General features: G+C 42.2%; 1 protein-coding gene and 1 long non-coding RNA gene across 3 annotated transcripts in view; one reads left to right on the forward strand and one right to left on the reverse strand.

The window, feature by feature from the left end:
• Positions 1-3,436, reverse strand: part of LOC137860837 (uncharacterized) — a 104,590-nt gene extending 101,154 nt beyond the window's left edge. The window contains exon 1 of the long non-coding RNA XR_011099224.1: positions 3,074-3,436. This is a non-coding gene — a long non-coding RNA (uncharacterized lncRNA). The remainder of the gene's footprint in view (positions 1-3,073) is intronic.
• The window catches only part of HTR1F (5-hydroxytryptamine receptor 1F), a 116,111-nt gene extending 104,545 nt beyond the window's left edge, over positions 1-11,566 (forward strand). For both annotated transcript variants that reach the window (XM_068691531.1, XM_068691542.1), the window contains 2 exons: positions 1,164-1,297; positions 7,421-11,566. In XM_068691531.1, the coding sequence (XP_068547632.1) occupies positions 7,459-8,559 (1,101 nt within the window). In that variant the 5' untranslated portion in view covers positions 1,164-1,297; positions 7,421-7,458 and the 3' untranslated portion in view covers positions 8,560-11,566. The remainder of the gene's footprint in view (positions 1-1,163; positions 1,298-7,420) is intronic.
• The last annotated feature ends 795 nt before the right edge of the window (positions 11,567-12,361 follow it).

The following is a 12,361-nucleotide window of genomic DNA, read 5'->3' on the forward strand; positions in this document are numbered from 1 at the left end:
AAATGCAAAATAAATTAAAGATACTAGCTTGGACCCTGACCACCCAGACAAGGTGGTCACACACACACCTCTAAGGACAGGATGTTGACCATACAGGAATTTGTCTGTCTGTAGAGCAGTTGTGGGTTTTGCTCAGTGGAGAGCTCACACAGGACAATGGGATGCCCAGCAGTACTCTATTTCTCTCAGATGTTTATTTATATGGCTCCCACAGGGACTGCTGTCCAGGCCCTAGATCTCCCAGACCTGGGGCTCCTCCAGACCATACAGGATATGAGAGACAGCTACACCCAGACCACTGCCATAAGAGGTCTGAACCGTGGAGTCAGATCAGCCTCAAAGAGGAGAGGGAACTGAGCCCTGCAGTTTAATGAACTACAAAAAATGAATCACTGCCATCTCTTCTGGCAGCATTATGAATATAGGTCTGTTTTTTTCCGCTTTCTTCAGCCAAAATGATCAAATTCAGAACAGGTTCACAGTCCAGCTACCCAACAACTGAAGCTACATTTGGGAGGCATGTTTACTGTTTTATATAAGCAAGCCTGTCATGCTGTGGACCATGTCATTCTTGCTGTTCCTCCTTCCTCACTCCCAGAGTGCTCGCTGGGAAGCTGGCTTGCCTTTCCCCTCCCCATCCCCCTCAGCTAGATTAAAACAGATGGCAGAGGGACATGAAATAAAGAGCAAACACAGATGAGTGACTAATTTTCCAAAAGGAGACAAAAAAAAAAAAAAAAAAAAAAAAACAAACCACCAAACCCTCAACTTCAACACTCGAAGCAGCAAGGAATGCATAATTACTTTGTGAACATCATTCTTCCATATAAGCAAATGCAGCAGTTGCCACGATATGATGACAATAAGCAGGGGAGGTATCCTCCAGGCAGGCTTCACAAGCAGCAACAGACTATGCTGCAATCCAACGGATGCAAGGAGGGAACATGGCAAACGCCTGGAGGAGAGCATTACAGACTAACTCCACCTAGGTAGCAACCCTGCTTCCCAGGGAGGTTTTGCTGAGCACTCTGCTCAGTTTCCTGGCTGAGTTGAAAGCTAGCTCTGGGGATACCTCCCCAGGAACTGCCTTTGAAATGGGACACCTGTGAATCCCTCTTTGTGAGGTTGTCACTTTTGGGCTTGAAGAGTCTGGTATTTTGCAGGCTGGAAAATGTGGAGCAACTGGTAATGCTGGTGGAGTAGCAAAGCGAGGACCACAGCCTTCTGGAGGGAGACGTGGCAAAGGGATCACAGCCAGCATGCTGCAGCTCTTGTGGCCTCAATAGGAAACATGAAGGTGAGTTGATGACAACAGGGAGGTGAGAACAGGAGCTATCGCAGCACTTCACTTTGTCCCTTTAACAGAGGTTACTGCTTTCACTCTGGTTTTCAGTGACTTGGTGCTTGCACCTCTCTTAGCAGCACCCAGAGGCACAGGGCAAGTTCTGCTTCCCTGGCAGCTTGAGCAAACCCTCAGATTTTATGTTTCAGCTGCTTCAGTGGAAACACTACCTCCATCCTGTTGATTTTGGTCCAGGAGCAATAAGATGACAGAGGAGACATCTGGGCTGGTAACTTTCAGGGCTAAGTCTGTCAGAGTTTGTCATTTGGGATTATTTTTGTTGGCTGAAAGAATTTAAAGAGCTGTCCAGAAAACTAAAGCAAGCATCATTGTTGTGCCTGACACAAAACATACTGCAGTGTATCGTTTCACCAACACAGGGACTTTTAGACTGGTAACATGGCTAAGAAAAGTGTCAGATGTGGGTTTACTGTGCAAGTTTTGTGCATTGCATTCAAGGACTTTTCTTTGCCATTCTCTAACAAATCAGACCTCCTGGACTCAGACAATAAATGGCTTTGTGCATCTCTAAGCTGGAGGCACGTATCCTCCAGGATTCTGAGATTTGTTTCCTTCACGTGTTATATTGCTATTCAGGGCATGCTGCAAAGCCTATTTATTTACCCATGCTTCTCCCAAGAGGGTGCTTGGTAGGCAGAATTGTGTATGATATTAGTTCAATTGATTTATCTGCAGTTTTGTAGTTATTTGTGGTCTATGTTTCTACAAATAGGTCTGTTGTGACCTTCTACAAGTGGAAATGATAAATAACTACAGTTAACAGAGACTCAAGCAGCAAAATCTAAACATCTTTTCAGTTATTCCTCCACTTCACCAATACATTTCAGGTCCAGAATGTGCTCAGTCCCATGAACTGAAGCAGCATGACCCAAAACAGAGACTCTAAAGCATTACTTCAGCATGCACATGTGATTGTTTGCTGACAGATGAAGGACTGGAAATAACTCTACCTTGTAATTATGGACACATAAACAGCTCTTAAAAAAAAAAAAAAAAGAGAGGGGAAAAAAGGGGGGAGGGAGGGTAAGTTTACAGCCATTTTAGAATATCTGGCAGCACACCAAGATTTAAATATTTTAAAGCTGTGGCTTAGCAGGAGGAGGTACATCTACAGCAAGCATATAGCAATGCAGTTCAGGTATGGCAGCCTTGAGATTTCTGCTTTTCCTTTCAAACTGCTGATGGATGTTTACTTTGCATTCCAGGGATGGCAGTGTTTACTGCAGGTTTGCAGCAGCTGCCTTCAGCCAGTAAGCAGCTCCTCTTGCACACCAGCCAGTCACCCCTACTTCATTTCAGGGGATGCACTGTAGCTCTAGGAACCTTAGGAAGAGTTAAGATTTTAACAGATTTTAAGGACAAGCACTAAAAATCAAATGAGAGAATTCCTCTCTTTCTCAGCTGGTGAGACTTCAGAGTTTGGGCTCAACAAAGCACATATCCATCACCAGATCTGGTAGGAGTTCATTCTCTTTAAACAGATTTGTTTAATTCAAAAGAGCGTTATTTCCTTCTGCTCAAATTTAATGTGATGGATCACTACTAAGCTAATTATCATTAGCATACAACATGGTTGGTATCTAAAGACAGTGACAGCCATATCAGGAAGAATTTTTACAAGCTCATAAATACTGCTTTTGGAAGAAATTTTAGCTCTCAAGCAATTCTAGTACTTAAAACTGCCTTATTCTATGGTTATTTTAGTCTTACCTCCAGTGTCTGGCTAGCCTATACAGGAGCAGGTGGTAAAAACATGATGGCTGAATGCAAACACAGAATCCTCCCCATCATCAGGAAAAATTTGTAGGGTCAGTTTCCATTAAAGCAAGAAAGCTGTGCCTTTTTTAACTGGCTTACTGACCAGTTTGGCCAATAAAGCAAGGAATCCCGCTAGCAGGTGAAATGCTTCATCATTTCAAAGCCAGCTGGAGCCTGTTAAGTGAGAGGAGATAGCCAGGATCTTTCTATGTCACTGGCACAACTTTGTATTAACTCAATGGAGTTGAAAGGACAACCTGGCAGTGCAAACACTGCTACTTTTCTGGAGTATTTTAAGTATCCTCAGTTCAGTTGCTTCCTGAGCTCTACTACTACTTTTGATGATGACATTTTAAACTAAACACGCTTTGGTAAGGACCCCACGTGTACAGAAAACAAGCAAACAGCCACGAAATATACTCAAAAAACTTGTATGCAAAAAGCAGTAATTAAACTCTAATCAGGTTTTCTCCCTGACAGTGCTTACAGCAGTTTAAAACAAGCCAGACACAAATAAAATAAAATAAAATAAAATAAAATAAAATAAAATAAAATAAAATCTCCAGCAGCTGTAAGCTAATAGTTCAAGTTAAATTCAGGATCTGAAACAGTAGGCTCATGTCACCTTTCCCAAAGGCATTCCTAGCCATGTTTCTCCAGCAACTGGAGAAAATTCATACTACTTCCCAAGTTTAGGCAAAGGTGTGCTGTTTTCTAAACCTTTAAGGACAGACTGATGCTACTGAACAAGAGCAATTTAATTATTCTTCTGTAAATCTCAGATATAAATGGGCATTTATGGGTTTAACACACACACAAAACTGAGGAGAGCAAATGAAGTTCTTTATTCTGTGAATTGCCAATGTAAAAATTACACATTTATATTTGTGATCAAGCTATACAGACATTTTCCCTCATGCCTCCTAAACAAGATCAGTTGGATGATACAGTTGCCTTTATAATCAAGGAGATACATTCAGGGTCATCTTATCATGCTGCATTTGGGCAGGAAGGAAAAAAAAAAAAAAAAAGCCATAGAAGTGGCTAATTCCTAAAAAGAAATAATGTCAACATATCCAAGATAACAGACATACTATCTTTGGTAAACAGCAACTTCCATTGTTTACAGATCTCTTGTTCAGTATAATATTTCAGTTGGTCAACTGAAACATCATACTTGTGTTTTAATAGCAGTTAGAGAATAAATTACTCTGTTAAGATCTATAATGAAGATAAAGCAACCTTTAGCAACATCCTTTTCCCTAATCTTAAATTCAGGAGAATATCAATGCAATGCACAGAATCGAAGCTTCAAGGCTTTCTAAAGTTTCCCAACAGCAGCTGCATATTGTAAAGATGACCAAAAAAAAAATAATAATTATAATCCATGGAATCAGATATATTCCATGTATTCCAATAGATGAAGCTTCATCCTTCAACAGGGGCATTGAGTAGCCAGTTATACAAAAGTAGCCTTAGAAATATCTGGACTGTAAGAATTTCTTTGAAAATACATACTTTTCACCGCTGAACCCATCTTATATTGGAATACAGATCTTCAGTTCAGCGTGACTGCAAGATGGTTTTCATTCATCAAAGTAAATTCACTACCTGGAGAACAAGGCCCAAAGTCTTCCGTGCTTCCTTTTCAAGTCTTTTTTAGCTGCAAGTCTTGCTCTGTATACTCACGTGGGGCTAACAGCAAAGTCTGAACTGGAAGTACAGTGTACTTTGTGACCAGCAGCCCCAAACAGCACAGCCAGCAGATGGGCTCTGGAGCCTCAGAGGGAGCCACCACTTTGGAGGACAGGTCTTGCTGCCCACCCTGGATGGTGCCACATTCCTTGGCCTGCGCAGCAGCTCATGGGGACCACCCTGAACACCAGCTGCTGGGGTTCTGAAGGCATTAGCAGAAGGACTTAACAATCCACACAGGAATAGAAGGGTGGGATTCCAGATGGGTACCATTAAAGCACAGGTTATATCCCATGAACAGGAGGCCCCAGCATAGGTATCTAACAGCAGCATGCTGAAAACTTGGGTGGCAGTCTTCAATACTGCTGTGAGCCCATGCTCTCAGCCTGAATGAAATCAGAGCATGCTGGCTGACAATCTTAAAATCACAGAACAAGACACATGGCAAGTAAGTGCATTGCTGTCACTGTGCTTCTTACAAAGAGCCTCATGATCATGATCAGTCCTAAGGAAACCTACTTATTCCTACACACCAGTTCTGTGAACACACCCATACCATTTTCCTTACTCCACAGCCTCAAACTGAATAATCTTTCAAAAGCTATTAATCAACTTTCATTATATCTAAATTGCTTTTTGCTTGCTTGCAATTAAAGACTAATATCTAAAGAGTCAGAAATTTATAAGGTAATTAAGCATAATGAGTAACTGTTTTAAAATATGATCAACTGCTGGATATCAACAGACTTAGTATTTCCCAATAAGTATTTTTTCCCATGTATTTACTCAAGCTCAGAAATGAAGATTTATTTAGCAAAGGTTGAACATTCACCAGACAATATTATACTTGCCTTTTCCTTCTCTGGAAGGCAGCTAGCTATAGACAAAAATATCTGCAACCTAGCAATTACTGTGGATTCAGGGGGTTTAAGGTGACACTGACATGACAGAAGATCTATTTTATGTATGTGAAGTGTATTTCAAGTTCAGAGAGAGGGACGCAGAGAGAAAAAGAGCATGTGCGTGCTGTAATCAGCTCATGTGCAGGACAAGATTCTGTGTAGTGTTTGTAAATAACAGTAAATAAGATGTTTCCTCTCCTTGTCCTTCCATACAATTAAATGGTGGGGTCAAGCAATGTTAAAAACCTTTTTGAGTAACCCAATAGCATATTAAGCATTTCCTGGGTTAGAATATCAAACTAAATTGGTCCAAAGGATCAAGGTTATGTACTTGATCCAAAGGATCAAGGTTATGTATATGATAATTTTTAAGCCACTTCCGCACAATACCAAAAAGCTTTAGTTATGTTAATGAGACCCTTTCTTTCATAAGAAAACACAATTCATTTATTTCATATATTTCCCTATTTATGGCATCCAGTGCAAAGCAAGTGCAACCCACTTACATAGTCCAGGACTGATGAAAGGAAACCCCACTTAGGGGTTCATCTGGTAGGTCTTCCATGCACAGGAAATCTCATGTCAAAACTCACAATAGGATGATCTGATCATCTTACTGTGAGCTACGAGCTCTAGACTAAAAAGCTGGAAACTCCTACTTCAGCTCCAGCCTGCAATGTGCTCAGAAACCCTCCTTGATAAGAGTGCAGGGTGGAACAACACTTCCTCAGAACACAACTGAGAACACATCTCAACATTTCCTTGCTTTTTACTTCCTGTGGAGCCGTAAGAGGAGTTGTACTGTTTCCGCAGAGATAGTCACTAGTGGAACAACCAGCTTTCAAGTTCTGTGCATTTTTCTATGGCAGCAACCAGAGAACAGCAAAACTTGAGGAAAGTAATGATGTTTTCAAGAGTCTAATCTATGCATAATATTTCAGTTAGACAATAAGCCAGACATCTGAAGATTTAAAATATATCCAGCCGTTTAATTTTAGAGTTGCATAGGAGGAATGAAATTTTCAACGTGTAAATGTTTCTTCTCATACTCATAGAGCAATTGTTCACTTTACTGGTTTCTCTAGAAAACTATGTCCAAGTTTAGAAAGCCCATGTTTCACTATATACAAGGAAGAACTCGTACTGATGGGAAAGAATGGATTCATATAGAGAAAAGAAGCATTATACTAACTTCCTGTGGATTTGTTTTCAATAGTGTTTACATTGCTCAGCAGAGTAGTCAGCATTAGCCTAGAGGCAGTGTCAGTATTTATCTTAGGATGAGATTGCCCATGTATAACCAGTTTTGAGAACCCACTACAATCCAAGCATTTAGCAAAAGGCTGGCTCTGCACCGCGGGGGCCACATGGATGCCACTGCCTGCTGAAGGGATAGGGCTGGCTGTTCCCTGCCACGGTTTGCAGCACCCTGCAGGGCAGTGCCATCTCAGGCACCACTGCATGCTCCTCTCCCCTGCTGTGCAAACATGCCCTTCCCATCAACACAGCCAAGGAAAAAGAGAAAGCAGAGCATCCCACATCATGTTAGCCAGGAAAATCTCTGTCTAGAGCCAGAATTATTTCTAATGATAAGTCTGATGTTCCTGTAATTTTGGAGCCCGTAGTCTTTTAAGATAACAAAAATGAAGGCTCCCTATAGACCAGAGATGCACTTTCTGAACTGTTTTTATTTTTCTAACAGGTAGCTTCTACTGGTAAAGATCACCTTTAAAAGGGAACATGGATTTAATAAACTCAACAGAACAAAACAGTACGTCAGCAGAACTATTCAAATGGGTGACATCCAAGATTCTCATTTCCATTACCTTGTCTGTACTTGCACTAATGACAACAGCCATCAATTCTCTTGTGATGACTGCAATAATTGTGACAAGAAAGCTCCACCACCCCGCCAACTATTTAATCTGCTCTCTTGCAGTGACTGATTTCCTTGTGGCAGTCCTAGTGATGCCCTTCAGCATTGTCTACATTGTAAAGGAGACATGGATCATGGGGCAAGTGGTGTGTGACATTTGGCTGAGCGTGGACATTACATGTTGCACATGTTCCATCTTGCATCTCTCTGCCATTGCTTTGGATCGGTACAGAGCAATCACAGATGCTGTGGAATATGCACGGAAAAGGACACCAAAGCATGCAGGTATCATGATTGCAGTGGTATGGATAATATCCATTTTTATCTCCATGCCGCCTTTGTTTTGGCGGCACCAAACAACCAGCAAGGATGATGAATGCATCATCAAACATGACCACATTGTTTTCACTATTTACTCTACGTTTGGCGCCTTCTATATCCCATTGGCCTTGATTCTGATCCTTTATTACAAGATATACAAGGCAGCAAAGACATTTCACAGAAGAAGCGTCAGCCGGATCGTCAGGGAGGAGGTAAATGGACAAGTCCTTTTGGACACAGGTGAAAGAAGCACCAAATTGGCTTCAATGCCCAGCACAACAGAAAAGACATCAGATCCACTGGTGGACTGTGATAAAATCAATATCACCGTACGAAGCCCCAGGTCTGAATCTAAGCACGAGAAGTCTTGGAAAAAACAGAGAATCTCTAGCACAAGAGAGCGAAAGGCAGCAACTACTCTGGGTCTGATCCTGGGGGCGTTTGTGATCTGCTGGCTTCCTTTTTTTGTAAAAGAAGTAGTTGTTAATACCTGTGAAAGATGTCACATCTCAGAAGACGTGTCTAATTTCCTAGCATGGCTGGGATATATCAATTCCCTTATTAATCCTCTAATCTACACAATCTTTAATGAAGATTTCAAGAAAGCATTCCAGAAGCTTGTGCGGTGTAGGCAATATTTCTAAGAGCTTTTGTTCATATAAGGAGAACATATTCATTGTTTTTTTTTAACATGTATAAATTTATATAACTGAGTTCACATTTGTTGTATTTAAGGAAAAACACCAAGACTCTGCATTTACATAATGACTCTTTTGTATTAGTAGTACTGGGAGCATAAATTTCCCAAGTTTTAAAGAGATGGATCTTCTGGGATCAGTTTTGCTCTGGAAAAGGAGGTAGCATTTACTCATTGTGACCCTGACCCACCTGGGATTTGCAGAGCCACCTAGTTTGAAGCATTCAGGTATTATCTTAAATATAAAGGAAATACATGCTTGAAGTAGACAAAACAAAGAAACAAAATTAGAAAGAAAGAAAAGAAAAAAAAAAAGTAACGACTAACCAATGAAGTTTTAAGTGAAACACCACACGGGTTTTGGTCTCCATTGTCAAAATACAGCTTGGAATTAAAGACTTAACTTTATTAATTTGTCACAGGCCTGCAGCATAGAGCCAAGCCATTCCCAGCAAAGGGTGGTAGCGTTAAACATACCTAGCATCATCCTCTGTTAACTAGTTGAGTGCAGCTGCAGCTCTGCCCTTCCCTAGATGAAGGACTTTTCTGGATTATGCCCCAGCAGTAGTCAAGGCACTTTCATGGGTTACCAGTTCATAGCAAGCCAGCGTTGCATGCCCTCTGCCACTGCACACACAAGACAGATGTGGGCACAGCCTCAGGGGAATGGCTAGTAGTCAGGGCACCTCACGTGATTTGCACGCATACAATGCCTGGTACTCAGAGACACCATTTGAATAGGGACTATGGAGAGTTTACCTCATAAAGTGCAGCTGGTCCTCCTTATGGGGATGTTGGAAAGAAGAAAAACATGAAATACTCTCTGTTCCCTCAGCCCTACCTCATATACCTGGCTGGCATGGCCCCCACGGCTTTCTGAGCACCAAACACAGCCAGAGAGCTTGTGCCAGGGCCACTGGAGCATTGCTGAAGGTGGGTGGCTCAAAGAGCTTGGGCTGGAGGCCACCTACTGAAGCTCCAGCTCAGCATATGCTGGAAGCCAGTTAGGCCCGAAGCCTAACATCCCCTGAGTTTTTCTCAACTGCCTCAAGCGCTAGAGCTGTGAGCCCTCTTCCTAGCCATGTGAGAAAGAAGAGACCAACTGCAGTGCAAGCACTGTGGGTCCCAAGAAAAGGTCCTTCAGCAGCTTCTCCAAAAAGTGCAGGGGGAGTGATCTCAGTCAGCAGCACACACCTGGGGAGGGGAAGCTGCAGAATGCTCAGGGGCTGGCGCCTCCAAACCCCCAGTTTCCCCAGAGTATCTAGTCCCAGTCCCAGCAAAGCCAAAGGGACCTGTATGCACTCCAGCCATCCCCAGCCAACTGCTCTGGCCAAAGATAGCCACCATGAACAAGGCCTTTAGTGGGCTGCCTGCAAAGGCCTCAAAGACGCACCTTGGCCAACCTTGATTTACACACCAAGACACAGCACTAAAAAGTGCAACAGCCGTTGCCTCAAAACTATCAGTGCAAGTTTGTCAGCAGCTAAGGGTACTAACAAGACAGTGGGCATTTACCCTCACGGTGCAGATGAGTAGCCAAGAGCCACCACAGAGCCCAGGGATGGGTTTTGCACTTTTCAGGTCAGACAGATTTAGACTGCATCGTCAAGACTCTGGCTTTGCATTTGCTGCCAGCCATTCAATACTGGCCAGCAGGAACAGGGACTGGAGGCTCCTTACAGGAACTACAAATCCTGCTGTCAGCTGCAGCAGTCCTTCAGAGATGCTCTGACTTGGCACATGGGCTGGCAGCTTTGGGATGTCACAAAGAAGCTGAGACATGAGACCACTACACAGAGCCTTAGTTTGGGAAAGGTGTCACCAGTCTTTGCAGCTTTTCTTCCAAGAGACTTTTAGCATTTTGTATTAGACAAGAAAATCCAGAAAAATGCTGTCACTGTTGTTTCTCTCTCCTGCTTCCCGCCCCCCCTTATATTCCAAAGTGTGGAGCTTAATGATTTTTGTATTTTGCCCACTAGCTACAAGCTCCCACAATAGCTGTCAGAGGTGTTTCATGCAAGATGACAAGGTTTGAGACCTAGGATATTGAACTAATTTGTTTCTGTCACTTGAAACTTACTATATTCTGCTTTCACATCAAGATCCAAATGAGATACTACTCAGAAGTACTAGTAACAATGCATTTCTTTTACCGCTGATTTTAACCCCTGCAGGAGCCTAGTGGAAAGCTTACTTGTCACACCACATAGCTCTAGCGCAGCAGTAGCACAGCTAAATTTTGAAGGCACTAGGATGCAGCAGCATGTAATTTGGCTTGCGCTCAGCATAAGCAAACGCACTTGATACCACTGCAGTCAGACTACAGCTGCGGCAGCCCCCATGACCTCAGCACTGGCTATATTATGCTAAAAGAAAATAACCATTTTGAAGATCAGCTGTGCTCTGCTGTCTCCAGAAAGATCCACAGAATTGTTTCCTCAAAGGATTACCAGAAGGCTGCAAGGAAACCACACTGAAACGTTTAAGGTTTAAGACCTCTGTTTCCCTTGTTTCCTGAGTACTGTGTCATAACATGGGACGTCTAGAGCCTAGTTTATATCTGCTGGAGGGCAGCGTATATCGCTTTTCCTCTTACATGTAAAAAGTTTGACAATACCTTGTGAAAGCAAAGTGGAAGAAAAACTAGGGGTTGCTTCTGAGGAGAAAAGATGCTTAAGATACTCATATTTAAATAATAATAGTAAGGCTCAAAGAATGGAGTAGCATGTAGATAAACAGAAAATAGCTGTCATTTATGCACTGTCAACAGTATTATACTCTGAATCTACTTAAGCTGCTAAACATTTCTCGAAATGCAAAGGTGGTTTCTTTTGTATCCTTTTCACTGAGCTGTATCTGCTCACCCTTCAACACCCAGTGGTGGAAGATGCAACTACAAGAAATCTAAGCGAACAAGCGGATAGTTATCTTATTAAAAGCACTTACGGATTGTGGACCATCATTTCTCAGTGTCTGAAATTTCCATAGTGCCAAACACTTTATCATACATCCCCACACAGAATCATTTCACCTCTAGCATTTATCTATGCATGTGATGTGCTAAGAAAAATATCTGACTCTTTCAAGATGCATAATAGCTTCTTGCTGGATGCTGCTTTCCCCTCCCCACAAGGTACACAGGCACCCACTGGAGCTTAGTACTGAATCCAAGGAGCAAAAGAGAAACTACAAGATTTTATTCCCTGGAACTAAGTATTTTTACAAGTAGCTCTTTACCTTCTAAGAGTTCAGTCTCAGAAAAGAGGGGAAAAAAAAAAAAAAAGTCTGTTTTCTTAACTCTATTTATCAGAAGAGCACACATGTATTGAAGGAAAGGGTTTTACATATCCTCTGCTTTGTGTGAAGCTCTCTGGACTCCTGTCTCTACTGTAACTGCCCTCCCAGTTGCTGCTTTCTGTCTACCCACCCACCCATCAATTTAGATTTCTTCTAACACCTAGGGAACTGAATTTGGAGCAGCTGACCTGCTCCCACTTTGTCTTTCACACAGGATGATTCCTGAAGCAGCTGTGAACACTATATGCAGTTCAGGTAGATGTTTTTTTGCTAACAGCAAGCAGTTAAATACATCTCATTATTCTGTGCTCAGTCCTTCACATTTCCTCCCTGCCAAATGCGTTATTGGTGTCCTTTCCTCTTGAGGAGAGCACATCCCTGAAGAGGGGTTGAGCTACGAATACACTTTTGTTTTAGTGATGCAGTCACACTTGTTAATGCATGACTGTACC

This window comes from Anas acuta, chromosome 1 (assembly GCF_963932015.1).
Source record: "Anas acuta chromosome 1, bAnaAcu1.1, whole genome shotgun sequence".
NCBI lineage: Eukaryota > Metazoa > Chordata > Aves > Anseriformes > Anatidae > Anas > Anas acuta.